Source organism: Sus scrofa, chromosome 15 (genome assembly GCF_054392235.1).
Source record: "Sus scrofa isolate SSC_HxYL_T2T_F1_AM1 chromosome 15, Sscrofa_HxYL_maternal_Yorkshire_Landrace_v2.0, whole genome shotgun sequence".
Lineage (NCBI taxonomy): Eukaryota > Metazoa > Chordata > Mammalia > Artiodactyla > Suidae > Sus > Sus scrofa.
Genome location: NC_139397.1, coordinates 85,621,888 through 85,637,961, shown reverse-complemented (window position 1 = coordinate 85,637,961; position 16,074 = coordinate 85,621,888). Strand labels below are relative to the sequence as shown.

The 16,074-nt window shown below is 37.7% G+C and overlaps 1 protein-coding gene and 1 long non-coding RNA gene across 15 annotated transcripts in view; one reads left to right on the top strand and one right to left on the bottom strand.

The window, feature by feature from the left end:
* The window catches only part of COBLL1 (cordon-bleu WH2 repeat protein like 1), a 154,916-nt gene that overhangs the window by 119,121 nt on the left and 19,721 nt on the right, over positions 1 to 16,074 (top strand). For 7 of the 14 annotated variants that reach the window (XR_014829463.1, XM_021075409.2, XM_021075415.2 and 4 more), the window contains 3 exons: positions 13,729 to 13,882; positions 14,598 to 14,672; positions 15,845 to 15,964. Coding sequence is in view for 11 of the 14 variants with exons in the window: in XM_021075409.2 (XP_020931068.2) it covers positions 13,729 to 13,882; positions 14,598 to 14,672; positions 15,845 to 15,964 (349 nt within the window). In the remaining 3 variants the exon portion in view is untranslated. The remainder of the gene's footprint in view (positions 1 to 13,728; positions 13,883 to 14,597; positions 14,673 to 15,844; positions 15,965 to 16,074) is intronic. The other 7 variants (XR_014829465.1, XM_021075411.2, XM_021075421.2 and 4 more) reach the window with 2 other exon arrangements.
* Positions 1,833 to 16,074, bottom strand: part of LOC102164208 (uncharacterized) — a 115,402-nt gene continuing 101,160 nt past the window's right edge. Inside the window, exon 3 of the long non-coding RNA XR_002339174.2 lies at positions 1,833 to 2,209. This is a non-coding gene — a long non-coding RNA (uncharacterized LOC102164208). The remainder of the gene's footprint in view (positions 2,210 to 16,074) is intronic.

The following is a 16,074-nucleotide window of genomic DNA, read 5'->3' as shown; positions in this document are numbered from 1 at the left end:
TTCCCTGTACTATATACAGTAGGACCTCATTTCTTATCCCTTCTAAATGTAAGTTTCCTCTGCCCAATGTTTAATAGCAATTTTTTTTTTTTTGCTATTGAGCTGTATGAGTTCTTTATATATTTTGCATATTCCCCTCATCAGATATATGATTTGCAAATATTATCTCCCTTTCTGCAGGTTGCTTTTCATTTTGTTGATGGTTTCCATTACTGTATAAATGTACAATTTTATTTTTAAACTTTAATTCCTCATCATTTTCAGTATGCTTCTAACTCTAACCAGATTTGACACCACTTGTGCAAAAATCCTGTTTCCTGTCCTTTCAGAATAGAATTATCCCTCAGCTCTGTCTCTTGCATTCTTACCCAAATTATACTTGTTTTTTTACTTGCTTCATAAAGAATTTTCTAAACATGCCAACAAAGTGATCTTACTTTCTCTGAATTTGTCTCTCTTGTGCCTTTTTATTTTAATTCACATACGTGTAGGTATTCATATGATATGTATTTCTAAAGATAAAAAGGTAAATACAGTGATAATTCTCCTTTCCTACCCTGCCCCCAGTCAAATTCTTCTGCCTGTGAGCAACCAGTAACGGTTTCTTGTGATTTTTCCAGACATAATTATTCATATTTAAGCCATTACTCATCTTTTATATGATTTTTTCTTAGATGATCATATGTTTCATGTACTTTTGTTATACCTTGCTTTTTAGAACTGTAAGATGTATTTTGGATATTTTTATCAGTATATAAAAGGCTTCCTTCTTAAAGGTTGCATAATATTCCATTGATGGATAGAACATGCCACGTCTGCAACCTACACCACAGCTCACAGCAACGCCGGATCCTCAACCCACTGAGCAAAGCCAGGGATCGAACCCACAACCTCATGGTTCCTAGTTGGATTCATTAACCACTGCGCCACAAGGGGAACTCCTCTTATATTCTTGATGATAGCCATCCTAAAGGTATAAGGTGGTATCTCATTTCAGTTTTGATTTGCACTTTCCTCGTGACTTATGATGTTGAGTACCATTTCATGTACCTATCCTCTAGAGATAAACATTAAGGTTATTTTATTGCTTAAAGCTTATAGCATTGTTAAACTCCCCCCCCCCGGTTTTTTTCTCCCCAACCAGATGGCAGGAATTGTGTTTGCCAGAAAAATTCTTAGGATAAGTAAATTTTAACTACAGCTTTCACACAGTCAGGTAGTGTGTATACATGTGGGACTCTGTCCCACAGAATTTTAGCATTTCATATGTGGATCTGATAAATTTCCAGAAGTACCTGAATACCTTCAAAATTACATACATTTTTTTTTTTTTTTGTCCTTTGTCTTTTTGTCTTTTGTTGTTGTTGTTGTTGCTATTTCTTGGGCCGCTCCCACGGCATATGGAGGTTCCCAGGCTAGGGGTTGAATCGGAGCTGTAGCCACCGGCCTACGCCAGAGCCACAGCAACGCAGGATCCGAGCCGCGTCTGCAACCTACACCACAGCTCACAGCAACGCCGGATCGTTAACCCACTGAGCAAGGGCAGGGACCGAACCCGCAACCTCATGGTTCCTAGTCGGATTCGTTAACCACTGCGCCACGACGGGAACTCCTACATACATTTTTAATAGTAATTAGTCCAGGTGGTTCTTGGCAATATTTTCATTAAGCTTTTACAGAAAAGCCAGGATTTTGGCAAGGTTGTATTGAAAGCTTAAGGACCAACAACTAAAATGTAGCAATCATTATGTAATGCCTATAAATCAAATTGACCCCTAAATTGAAATTTCTTATATAGCCAGATGAAAATATTCAGGAAATACAGCAAAATATATATGTTTAGGGGTGAATTTTACTTATTTTACTGCTGGCTTCTTTTAAATTTAAAATCAAAGATAGTCATTATCACTGTAGACATTTTATATCTGTTTTAACAATTCAGTTTTGAATTAAAAAAATTTTTAAAGGCACTGTTTTTACCGATTAAAAGTAATACCAAGTTGGGAAAAAATTACTGGGGGAAGGGGGGAAACAGGACAAAATAATTTACAAGTCCATGAAGAATTTTGGATACATTCTTACCCTGTAACTTTTACAGTTTAGGAGATAAAATAAACCACAAGGGTGCGCTGTTTAACAGAACTACAGCATCCAGATTTTTCCAGGTTTTTTTGGTTTTTTTGTTTTTTCTTCTTCTACCCGAAGCATCCTTTCAATAAAGCAGAAAGAAAATATTGGAAGTAGTTACACATTAGAACTAGCAAATTCTTATATCTAGTGGGTAAGTTCCAGAAAACAGAGCTAGAGAAATAAATATCAGAAATGCATGTGATTTATAATAGCACAGTTTTATTCATTTTGAGCTTTTATTTTAATGTTTTTTAAGTAATCATTGATATTATATTTGCCTTATACAGGCTTACAGATAAGTCAGTCTATCTTCAGCTTGGAAAAATGTTGTCAACCACATTTATTTTATACTTTTGGGCTGTCTATATTTACTAATTTGCCTCATTCCTCAAAGGCATTTCTCAATACTGGCAAATTAAGGTATCTGGGTAGTGACTTTGGAGCTTCAAAATAAATGTTCACATAAAAGGCTGTTGATTTTCTGAGCTAATTGTGGCAACCAATTGTGCAGTTTCCAAAGAGGATTCAACAATGATCCCAGTTAGTAAAATAATTTATCCTAATCCTTTTGGAGAACATTTCTGCATCTAAAATTATCTCTGTCCACCTAAAGAATATATTTTAAAGAATATGTAGTTTACTGTCATTGTGACAGTGTCTTTTGCACTTCCCTGAATTTTTTTCTATTCTTTACACATGGTTTCAGGTCTTGTGTCATTTTCCTTATAAAGGTGATTATACAGTCTTCTATGGAAATGTTCATTTGGAAGAGAAAACTATCCAATTAGAAATTTTTTGGCAGTTTTTCTTGGTACTTTCAAAGCATTTTGTGAATATGGTTCTGCCTGAAGATGTGAAATGCCATTTGTGCAACAACATATGTAAGAGATGGCTCCTGCTGTCATTTATGTGGACTAGATCTCATGTATTACTGCATAAAATGTGGACTGTTTTTTACATAAGACTGTCATTATTTTATACATGACAGAAGTCAGAAATGCATTGACTTAAAAGTGACATAGAATTCTGGGATTGAAACTAGGTTCAGAAATCCAGTTTCTATTCCATGTCTGCTGACCAAGTACCTGTGAAGAGCATGTTTAATGAAATCAGTGGCCAGAGGATGTCCTAGTATTATTGACAAACTAGCCTTTTAAGCCTATTTTTTGAGGAAGAAGAGTTGGACAGAAACTGTGTGATCTTGACCATAGAATTTACAATCCTTTTGGTGAATTCTTCATTTTTGCACTTTTGCTGTGGCTTTGTTGCTTGGAGTTATGCACATATACAACAGAGTACCCCTTTTCCTGGGCTACTAGCATGGCATCTTGTTTTCTTTAGGATATTGACTTTTGGCTGAAAACACAAAAAGGAATGCTCTTATTTGGGCATTTCACTTGGTCTCATTTTGCATTCTGCTGCAGAAAACACTCAAGTGTTGAGAAATTGAAATTCTTTGCCATACAGTATTATGCAAGTGAAATTTAATACTTAGAGTGTTAGTTTTTTAACAGCTGATTTTTTTTAATATTTGGCATTATTCATCTTTTACCCAATTTTATCTTCTAATATTTATCATGCTTTATGAACAGATAAGATGATAGATTGTGATATGTTTATGGAATGTATAAGTACATATTTGGTCTTAGCTTCATTTAATGAGTTTAGCAGTTATATGTAGAGTCATTAAGGTTGTCATAATGAAGCATGCATTTGCAGTTTTTAAGAAATATACCTCCTTTTAGTTTTTTCTACAGGTTATCACATAACATTTCATTTTCACCTCCACTCTCCAGTTATATTTATTATATAGAAAGTGGACACACACATAATTCTACAATTGCCTAGGAACAGTGGTTGCCATGGCATCTTCAGCTTGATATACGGGATACAGCTGTCTGTTCTTCCAAAAATATGACTTATTTCATTCAGTAGAGAAATGCACCAGCACAGTATAATATTTAATGTGCTTCCTTTTTTAAGGCTTTTCCAGATATAAAACATAATTTGTATTATAGTCTTCATCAGATTTTCAAAGGTCCATAATCACACAAGAGCAGAAGTAATGACTAACGTTTCTATAGCACTTATAATATTTCAGACAAGGCTCAATCACATTATGTATTTTATACTCACAAAAGTCCTGAGCCCTTACTTTTTAAGTTTCTGCCAGCTTTACCTCTGACCTAAATGTAGAGAACTATGCTCATTATAAAGTTGTTAAAATTTGGAGGAGTTCCTACTGTAGCTCAGCGGAAACAAGCGGGTTCGGCACCTTGCCTTGCTCAGTGGGTTAGGAATCCAGCATTGCTGTGAGCTGTGGTGTAGGTCGCAGACGTGGCTCAGATCTGGCATAGCTGTGGCTGTGGTGTAGGCCAGCAGCTATAGCTCCAATTGGACCCCTAGCCTGGGAACTTTCATATGCCACAGGTGCAGCCCTAAAAAGCGAAAAAATTAAAAAATAAAAAAAAGAAGAAAAATAAGTTGTTAAAATTTAAAGAAGAACAGGAATAGGTTATTTACAGAATTAGTATGGATTTCTATTCCTTATATAGTAGTTTATAGAAGTGTACCTCTCTGAAGTACATTAGTTAATAAGATATCATTGAAAATACTCAGTGTTAGGAGTCTTCCTTTACAAGTTCTCAGAGTATGAAGTTTACTTAGTCTTTCTACTACTGTGACCTTTGGGACCTCATGGTCCCAAAGACATGCCTTTCTGGAGTTCCCATCATGGCGCAGTGGTTAACGAATCCGACTAGAAACCATGAGGTTGCGGGTTCGGTCCTTGCCCTTGCTCAGTGGGTTAACGATCCGGCGTTGCCGTGAGCTGTGGTGTAGGTTGCAGACGCGGCTTGGATCTCGAGTTGCTGTGGCTCTGGTGTAGGCCGGCGGCTATAGCTCCGATTCAACCCCTAGCCTGGGAACCTCCATATGCCGTGGGAGCGGCCCAAGGAATAGCAAAAAAAAAAAAAAAAAAAAAAAAAAGACCAAAGACATGCCTTTCTCTGGTAACCAGAATTTACCAGAGGTCAGGGCCGAGAGAAGCAGGCTTCCTTCCTGGAGCAGCAGTGAGAAAATTGTCAGGTCGCTTGGATAATTCCTGCTGTTAGCCTTGACTCTTTTTCTGGAATGAACTGAGTTGGCTCCAGTTTGTTCCTTTACTCTGGTACAGGCTCTAAATCAGTTACCTGTGGATGTTGAGTATCCTCCTGCCCTGCCCCCAGATACCCCTCTGTCTGGATCACTGTGACCTCAGAGAACCAAGGTTCCCGCCATCATCTGTCTTTTTAACTTGAGCCTGATCTCTGATCTCTGCCTTCTTCTGGTTCACCTTGTCTTTTTTTCATTCAAGTCATATCACTCAGGCCCTCATCTTTGGGTATTTAAATAATGTTATAAGTAAGGAATTAGCACTAGCAAGACTTGGTTATATGCTTTCTCAAAGTATGGGAGTGTTGATGAAATGAAAGCAGACTGCCTCAAGAAGAGAAATGTAAAACCCTGTGTTACATTTTGGGTTATCTATCATTTAAAAGAGGCAGAAGATATGAAATGTGTGAAGAAGATATGTTCAGGTCAATGAGTTTGTTAACCAGAGAAGACAGATGTTATCGTTCACTAAATGGTGAGTTTAAAACTAGATAGTTTTGAGAGAAATTAGTGAGAAGCCTGGCCACTCAGAATCCTCTGAAGAGATTTAACTTTTTCTTAGTAACCCAAAACGTCTCAAATTAAGAGTGGTAGTGGTCATTTAGATAACTATTAGTGAATCCCACTCTAATTTTATTGCTTCTTCTCATAGAATTTGTTTTAGAGATTGATAGAAACTCTTAAAATTGGCAGAAGAGATGACTGCTTTCACAGTGTGGCTTAAGAACTCCAGGCTCTGATACTGCTGCCCAATGTCTCCTTTCCTTAATTACAGTCATTTGGCACCTAAAATTTGTTATAGCCCTTCACTGATAATGACTTTCTAAAGTCTAGGTTGACTTAAGGAGGATAAGACTTTCAGTGCTAGCAATGAAGGATCTTAAAACAAGCTTATGGAGAGAAAAAGAAAAGAGAATATACAAGACCTAGAATTTTAGGACTAAGGAGTAAGTGCTGCCCAGGGGGAAAAGAGTGTAGAACAAGGAAATTCAGGGCAGCAAAATAAACTTGCTTTAGACCCACTAAAAGACAGCATGCTATGTGAGAAAACATCATAAACAAAGAAACTGGTATGTGCGCTTTCATCCAATACAAGTCAAAACACGTGTGCTCGCGCGTGTGCCTGTGTACAGGTATAAGGAAAAAAGTTAGACACCAACATTTCTATGAGGTGACCTATATTTGCTAGGATTTAGTGATTTTCCTTTCCCTTTTTCCTCATCAATGTATGTTCGAATGTCATAGGAGATTGTGCTAATTTTATGATGAAATCAGTAATAAAACTGATTTCACTGTAATAAAAACTTAGCTTCAGACCTTTGCCTACTTTGACATTCAATAGAATATATTCCACTTCTATATTATGTCCACTGTGGTATAATATGTTTTGAAGCTTAAGAAAACTGATTTGTTGTTTAAGTTGTAAAATTATTTTAGAATTCTTCCATCAAAAGTTAGGAGTTCCCATTGTGGCTCAGTGGGTTAAGAACCCGACTAATAACTATGAGGATGATGGTTCAATCCCTGGCCTTGCTTAGTGGGTTAAGGATCCAGCATTGCTGTGCTGTGCTGTGGGCCGGCAGCTGCAGCTCTGATTCAGTCCCTAGCCCAGGACTTCATATGCTGCAGGTGTGGCCCTAAAAAGAAATAAACAAACAAACAATAGTTAAGAGTTAAAGCTTGATCTTTAGTTACATGAAAGTTGGGTCATTAGGATACAATTCACTGTAAATTAGGGAAACCTAATGTTAATTATAAGATATTTTATAATACTCTATAGCATTTATTGAGACTGTCCAGGATGGAAAAGGATTATGGGCGTCTGTCCCTTAAGAAGAAAAGAAAATTATATGAGTTTTCAGACAATTTTAAAAGGTTTCTTTGGTTCTTTTTAACCTCATTACCCCCCCCATGGAAATCATATTATAAACAAATGAAAATCCAAAAGCTTCTAATAGAAACATTTAATAACATCATTGAAATTGGGCCACTGTATTTCTATCCTTTGAATCAGTCTTTTAAAAATTATTTTCCTATTTGTATTCTTTTAACCAGAATTTATTGATTTCAATGATCCATATCTTATATTTCAACTATGATTAATAACTGATCTAATAACTAGCACAGAGCTAGTCCTAAATAAACCTACTGAATGCCATTCAATTCTATTTCCTTCAGGTAAATTTAGTTCCTTTTTGTTGTTGTTGTTGTTGTCTTTTTGCCATTTCTTTGGGCCGCTCCCGCAGCATATGGAGATTCCCAGGCCAGGGGTCTAATCAGAGCCGTAGCCACCCGCCTATGCCAGAGCCACAGCAACGCGGGCTCTGAGCCACGTCTGCGGCCTACACCACAGCTCACAGCAACGCCAGATCCTTAACCCACTGAGCAAGGCCAGGGATCAGACCCGCAACCTCATGGTTCCTAGTTGGATTCATTAACCACTGAGCCACAACAGGAACTCCTAGTTCCATTTTAAACCAGTGAATTTTGATCTGGATATGAATTATGAGGGATTAACTATCTGTCATGTTTTTCACCTTGACCTTGCCACTTTCATTAGTGAATTCTATTTCTTTGTGCAATATTTTTCTTTTCACAGACCATAAAATTCAGTGCTGTACATTCCTGTTAGAGGTGCAGTTTTCACTGAAGGCCAGCAGACTTAGTGACTTTAACTAGAGTAAATAATTGAATATGTCTAATCATTAACCAAAGTGTTTTTAACATAGTAGAAAGAAACCTCTCTGTTTTCTTGTTTTGTAAATCCTTTGGACTTAAATATAATTTGATCTAAACGCCTTTTAAAAATTTTAGTCATAATTTGACTAGAGGAAATGAGCCTTGCCTTGGCAGTTCTTTCATTTTAACTGTTCACCTTAAATTTATGAAAAATTTATGAAATATTCAAATTTGTATAGGGAGGAGCTCCCTATACTCCTCACTAAGATTTAACAAGCTACTATTAAAGATATTTAGCTTTTATTAAATTCCTTTAAGGTAACATGAAGCTGCCTGAGGTGACTTAAAGGTGGGGTTTTAATACACAGTGAATTTGGTTTGTGCAGTGGACTAAGCACACATTGCTTAAGTTGTTTAAGATTGATTATAACTGAGGTTGACTCTAATAGGACACCCACTACCACTATCACTAAAGAAAGTACAGTCTTAGAATTCTTAGAAAAAATGTCTTAAGAGTGAAGAGATATTTAACTCTTAGCTGTCTCCTTTTATCGTCACATTTTACTCTAACCTCTACATTATAACCATCATTTGCTTATTTTATTTATACTTTCATTCACTTGAAAATAGGCCAATTATATGTAATTAACATTAGCTACTATTTATGGAGTGTGTACACATGCTAGAGGCAGCACTTAGTGCTTTACCCAGGTCACTTCACACAAGCAGCTGGTCCCTATGCAGCGCATACTCTTACTTTTTCCTATGTTGTGGAGAAGAAGGCAGAAGGTTGCAGGGACAATAAAATAAATGCCACATTCCCTGGTTCAAGCTCTGGCATCGACCCCAAAGTTCATGTGGTTGGGTAACCATTTCGCTGGCTGTCGTCCAACTTGAAAACCCTCTGTAAGCTCCTGTCCAATTAGACAGACTCAGACTCAAAATCCTGGTAGCTCAGCCCTGACGAATGCAAGTATAGAACTATTGGTTGCCTGTTAGGGAGCATATTCCTGAAGTGCACAGAACAAAACAGAGTTTAGCAATGCATTGGTGGCCTTCCACACCTTTTTTTTTTCTTTTTTTCAACATTTATGTGGGAACTCATGATATGTTTACTTAATAACGATGATAGTTTAGTACGTCTGCTTTTTAGCACACTTGTGTGCTTGATCCATATATTCTACACGCATTCCACAGAACATACCAGTTTTCTTGGCTACAGTCTATTTAGGAACACCTAGATCTACCTTAAAATGCCCCCTCTCTTCCTGCAGGCTTCTACCCTAGAGATAGATGTTTGCAGTAGATATGAGGTCCCAGGGGTTCCTCTATTTTAGACTTAATAGTGATGTTTTAGTTATCACAAAATAACTCCAAGTTTGATTTTCTCTAGGCTGCTGCTTAGCTGATTAAAATTCTTAAGTCTCTTTAAAAAAACCAAAAAACAAAAAATAAAATTAAAAACACTTGTCTCTCTGTCTTATAGGAAGCAAGAAGTGTATATTAAGGTATTTCCTCAAATGCCAATACTAATGTCACTCACATCTCAGAACAAAACTTAGATTCTTATCACTAATCTGCTGATTATCCAAATTCACCATTCTCATTCCTGCCTTGGCCCATCTCATGTCAGTTGTTACATTTACGTTTCTATCATAAAGTTAGTAAGTTCGAACCATTAATTACAGCATGGAATCTAGTTTTGCAGGGAACAAAGTTGACCTGGTTGCACTTGGTGGCAGTCATGTTCTCTTCAAAAGTCTTTGTTCTTAGTCTTTATGGTCCAGTTGCAGGTCTGGAAACATAAATCCATTTTCTTTCATGACCCACCCACATGATAGAGTAAGGGGGTAAATTTTAAAGAGTTAAGGTTATACAACATGGGCTCCCCCCAGGATGTTCATGGCTTTGCCCTTCTAACATGAATTCCCTCAACTATCTTCACAAATGCTATCAAAATATTTTAGCATTTTTAACATTGAAATATTTGTACTTTGAAAAAATGTTAATGCTTTGTCCATAGAAATATAAATATCCTGTACCAAAAAAAAGTTAGCTTATTTTAAGACCTCTAGAGTGATAAATGAAATATATGAGTTTATTTTTATCCTGTCTTTGAGTTATTAGGGCCATATAAATGTGTGAGCCCATGTATATACATTCCTCCCTTTTTTATTTCTTTTCTATCTGCTCTATAATATCTCAACCAAAATTTAAGAGCTCCAACTCCTAGACAGATACTGTTGTCTGGGAAACTCATGTTGTGGTTTATCAGGTCATAGAAAAGACCAATAAATGTTAGCGGCTGGGACTCTGACCTACAGAAGAACCGAGTTATCACAGGCTACATGATGGCAATCAGTCAAAACATAGGAAGCACATTTTAGGCATGGAATTAGGAGGAAAATCAAATGCTACCATGACTTCATGCATTCACAGTTACTTACTGATCACCTACTGTGTTCCTACTGGTAATAAATTAGGTCTGTGATAGCAACATGGCATGCTTGAATAGGGCTTTACAGAAGTAAACTCATCAAGAAATAAAATATTTTCTACTGCCTTTGATGTTCTAGATCAATATTTTAAAAAATGGGGTGTCACATTGTTTCAGGAGAGTTTTTGCTCTTCTACCTAATGATCCCTAAATTTCTTACTTTTTTTAGATAGCAAGTGAAAGTTTCTGAACACAGAGACGTATCATCGGTATGAAGGTTTTTATTTAAACTTTATGTTCTACTCAAAATGATATTTAGATATTGCCGATCCACCACTACATTTCTTTCTCAGCTCTTTATCGCTGAGGGTGCTTCTCAAAGTCCAAATAGCAAATGAGGACCCACCTATACACCCACCCAGGTGGGGTGGGGAGAACCCTCTTATTTAATCAGAATTGGCTTTAGTGACTGAATCAAAATCTGGGTTTGAGTGACAGGCTTTAACTCTTTTCATGCTGGATTATGGAGATGTCTGTAGGAGACACCAGAGCAATGAGTGGAGCATGATGGCTGCAGCTACTGACCAGCTGGTATGGAAGTTGTTTAATGTTTTGACTACTGATAAGGCTAGGCTGGTGCCACCCTATCCGACCCCCTTAAAAGGTGAGTTAACCTTGGTGAGAGGTATGTTCTGCCAGGTGCCTGCCACTGTGGGCCCAACTCTGCTTCTGTCCCTGTGAGATGAGCTGCCTTCCTCATTAGTGCTTCACACAGCTGGCGGTGATGACAACTAACTCAAACTTGTCTCTGGGAGGGCAGGCTTCCTTTCTTCTTTGGCAGAAATATTACAATATTACAAAATAGTAAATTTGCTAAATTTTATGTAGTGTGTAGCAGGTCATAATGACTGACAAATACCTTATGAACTATGTCACTTCCCTTAGTTATATGTACATTGTCTCATAAGACTGAAATGGCCCAAGCTTTACAATAACTCCCTAGTCCAAGTTTATCAAGGCTTTTATTGGCAAAATAAGAAGGAAATATTTTGTTCATCTCTTTCATTCACTCAACAAATATTTATTGAGAAACGTCCATGAGCCAGACATTGTTCTGGAAATACAGAAATGAGCGAAATAGGAGGGGAAAAAAATCCTTGTCTTTAGAGTCAAACCTGGTGGAAGCAACAATAAATGAGGTAAATAAGTCATCTCTGTGTTAGAGAGTGATTAAATCCTGATTATAAAGATCCATTTGGGAACAGGGATAGGGAGTATTGGGGGGGGCAGTCAAGGAGGAGCTCACTGAAAAGGTGACAATTGCGAAATGACCTGAGGAAGATTAGGGGGTAAGTTATTAGAAGAGCATTTCCAGGGACAGGGAACAGCAAGGGCAGCCAACCTGAGGTGGGAAGACTCCTGGCACATTTGAGGAGCAGCATGAAGGCTATCGTGTTCAAGGACTAGATGAAAAGGAACCAATACAGAAAACAGAGTTTAGATCTATACAGAGTTAGGAATAATGCCTGGAAGTAAGAAAAAGTAGATTTTGCAGGGTGGTTAGCTCTGTTTAGTGCTGCTAATAGGTAGGATAAATGAGTTCTAAGAAGTAACCACTGATTTAGTCATGGGGGAGGTCATTGATGACTTTGATCATGTAAGGGGAAAAACTCAGTTTGTACCCATGTAGGGAAACACCCAGTTGTTCCTTACTCTGTGTTTTTTCCCTGTGAGTCGTCTTTGCTACTCCCACAAAACATTTCACTTCTTCTCACCAAACATGGGGAGGTTTTTCCCCATCCTCCTAGCAATCTTTAGGCACCAGCAAAGTGTCTAAGAAATTCAATTAAATTCCAATACCATCTACCCAGAAACAATCAGATTCCACAGGATAAGGTCTCAGTTCCACAGGACTGCCCTCCCTTTCCCATGCACACTGCAGACATTAACCATGAGTCCAGGTTATCAGCTGTGCTCCTGACCTGTGGCTATTGATTAGAGGTTCCAATGACACCCCTCCTTGGACTTGAGATACCAGTCACAAGCCCAGATTGTTTCCTACTTCTGATCAACAACTGGCTATAAGTTAGAGGTTCCTTTGACTCCCTCCTCAGGTTCAGTTAAATTTCTATAGCTCACAGAATTCAGGGAAACACTTGCTTACATTTACCAGTTCCTTAAGGGATATGCCAAAGGATATAGATGAACATCTAGATGGAAGAGATGTAGAGGGCAAGGTAGGCAGGAAGGGTCATGGGGCTTCCACAGCCTGTCCAAGTATGCCACTCTCCTAGCACCTCCAGCTGTCCAGCAATCTGGAGGTTTTGTGAACTCCATGCACTTGTGCTTTTATGGCAGCCTCACTTACGCATGACTCATTAACTCCATTTTCAGCCCTTCTCAAGAGAATGAGGGCAGGGCTGAAAATTCCAAGCTTCTTGTCATGACTTTCCTGTGAATAGTCTTCATCCAGGGGCCCATCCAAAGTTACCTCATTACAATAAAAGATATACTCAGGGAATCATAAAAGTTTCAGGAGCTCGGTGTCAGGAACTGGGGTCCAAGGCTGATATTAGAACAAGGGATACTTCTAGTTTTCTGGCCACTTAGGAAAGAAAAGGGTTTTAGGGGCTCTTTGTCAGGAATGAAGGCAGAGAACTTTATATATTTTCTATTATGTCACAGATAGGAATAGTTTTAACAGATCAAAGGCTAGGAAAAGTCTGATTGGAGGGGGTCAAGTGGGAGATGAGAAATTGGAGACAAAAACTATGAATAACTCTTTTAAGCAGCTTTGTTGTTAAGGGAAAGAGCAAGGTGACATGGCAATGAGCCAGGAGGCACCAGCCAGCCAGCTGACAGTCACATGCTCTGAGCATTAGATGTGTATAGAGTCAACGACCTCAAATGACCTTGCCTTGGGTAGACATAGATTTTTGAAATGTTTGTCATTGACATATTATGCTAAAAAGAGATCCTTCAAGCCAGACTTAATGTACAAATATTCTTCCCTTTTTCACATTTTACTTTAAATCCAGTATTTTCTCCAGATTTTTCTTAACTGTGTTGCCTCTGAGTCTTCCACATTTTAATTAGCTGTTTACATGCTGGCCTCCCATCCTAGCCTAACTTTCTTGAGAAGGACCATATTTTATTGTTCTTTCCATATCCATCTCTCGCATGTGGCAGATACTCCATAAATGCTTTGTGAATGAATGACCTTCATGTTCCATACTGGCCTGTGATATATCTGATGTAAAGGTCAGTGTCTTCAAGTTTGCTGTGCATTTCTAAATAGAAATTATGTTGGGTCATTTTGCTTTCCGTAGAATTCCTGCGGAGCAGGCATAGTGAGGACAGGCTCTCTGCAGCTCAGTAGCAGATCCACTGGGAATTCATCTTTGAAAAGGACAAAGCGAAAAGCACCTTCCCCACCCTCCAAAATAGCCCTGCAACAAAGTGATGAAAACAGTCACGTAACTGGTAATGTCTCTTTTCCCGTTAACATTATATTTGTGTTGTCTTTTTTTAAATATAGACAATAAAAATGATACAGGTTATAAATCTTTTCATTAAATAATAATAGTATTTAGGCTTTTTTTTGCTGTTTAGGGCCACACCTGCAGGATATGGAAGTTCCCAAGCTAGAGGTCAAATTGGAACTGTAGCTGCCAGCCACAGCCACAGCAATGATGGATCCGAGTCACATCTGTGACCTCCACCACAGCACATGGCAATGCTGGATTCTTAACCCACTGACCAAGGCCAGGGATCAAACCCATGTACTCATGAATACTAGCTGGGTTCATTACTGCTGAGCTACAACAGGAGCTCCCTAAACTTAGGCTTTTGATTAATTGATTATAACAATAATACTTAGATAATCCCTGATAATTCTACCTATAAACAATCTGTAACTTAACAAAATAAAAAATTTTACAGCTCCTTTATCCTAAAATGAGCATGTTATAATTTTTGAATCTATTCAGAAAGATACTACCTTTCCAGGATTGACTACACCTAGGAATGGGAATCTAAGTTGATTTTAGTTGTGTCACAGCTGGACAAGTAAAATAACAATTTTAGTAAGGTTGGTGCTCTTTCTGAATTAAATAAAAATTGCTAAATTAAGCCACTAAGGAATTGTTTCATTTCTGAATGTGACTTGCTTATAAGCTGTGTTTCTTCTGTCTTCTAGCCCTGCAGTCAGTACCTGCAGTTCCTCCAGACAGTGTTTTAGAAGCAAACTCTTCCGAGGGCCTGTCCAGCCCAGGTATGACACCTCTATTCTGTATCATGTAACTACTGAGAAAGAATTTCCAGGACAGTTTAGAAATGAATCTAGTTCTAAAGTGCTGTATATGAAAGAAATACAGATGCTTTGACTTCTCAAATGTTGTGTAGTATGAAATGACAAGTATACCGTATCTTTTGAGTTTGGAGTGTGAAACACAGAAGTCAAAATTTTAGTTCTGTAATGATACCTTGATTACTTTTCCTACTAGGTCTCCTGCTTTTCCTTATGCAATGCCAGGTTTTCCATTTTTCAGTCTTCTTCCCAAGAAGAATGGCATATCTTAGTTAGGAATGTCCCTTGGTGTGTTCAGAAGAAAACTTATATGAAGGTGTAAAGTACCATTTGGATGCAGCTGTCCTAGGTGTGTTCATATTGTTCTAATCCAATGATAAAAATTTATTAGGAAATATTTTCTATTAAATGATTTTATTTTGGATTCTCTCCAAATAAGTGAATTTCCACTAAAAATAATTAAATTTAATATTGCTTCCTAATGTTTAATAATAGCTATTTAGTAGCTATTGTAAGAATAAATGTAAAATTTCTTAATCCCTAAAGTTAGTTATACATGAATATGAGAGACAATGTTTAATCAAAAATATAATATTACTATATGTTGGTACTTTAGCATGGGGATAGTTTGATAGGTATAAAAAAATTGCCTAATGTAACTACTAATTTTTATAATTTATATTCACAAATACAGGAAAACTCAGAAGCACCCAAATGCTCCTGAATCTTTAATCCTTAGGTGATATTTAGGAATTTAAGATTTTGACACAGAATTCTTTTCCTCTGTGATTAAACACACTACCACTAGATAACCACTACCACTAGATAACCAGTAATGATTTTTCTCAAGTCTTACCCAGAATATCAATGATACCATTCTGTTTCACAAAGAAAATTAAATAACATCAAACTATATAAATGAAATGAGAAGATTCTGAAGTATTAGAGAAAAGTGGCTGCTATTCAAACTTTGCTTGTTAGCTCTTTCTTATCCTATTTTCTCCTTTTAGCTCTTGTTTAATGCATAGCTAATTGTGAGCTCACAAATCTGATTTCTTCTGAAATGCTTCCTGGTCTCTGCTTGCCTTAGCCCTGTTGTTGAAGTGCCATTTCTACAGATTGTACTTTTTTGGCAGAAGTGTCCCTTGGCCCCGGGCTCCCTCGTCCTGAACAGGGCACTGTACCTGAGCTGCTGGCGGGAGCACCTCTCTCAGAGCGCCCTGCAACACCTGAGGCAGCCGCCGCATCTCTGCCATGTAGGTGACCTGACTTTCCTGCCTGCTGCTTTGTTTAAGGCAGATTGAGATGTCTTCACACATAGATTTGGTTACTTGGTAATTCCTTGTGTAAAAATGTCTCATAAGAA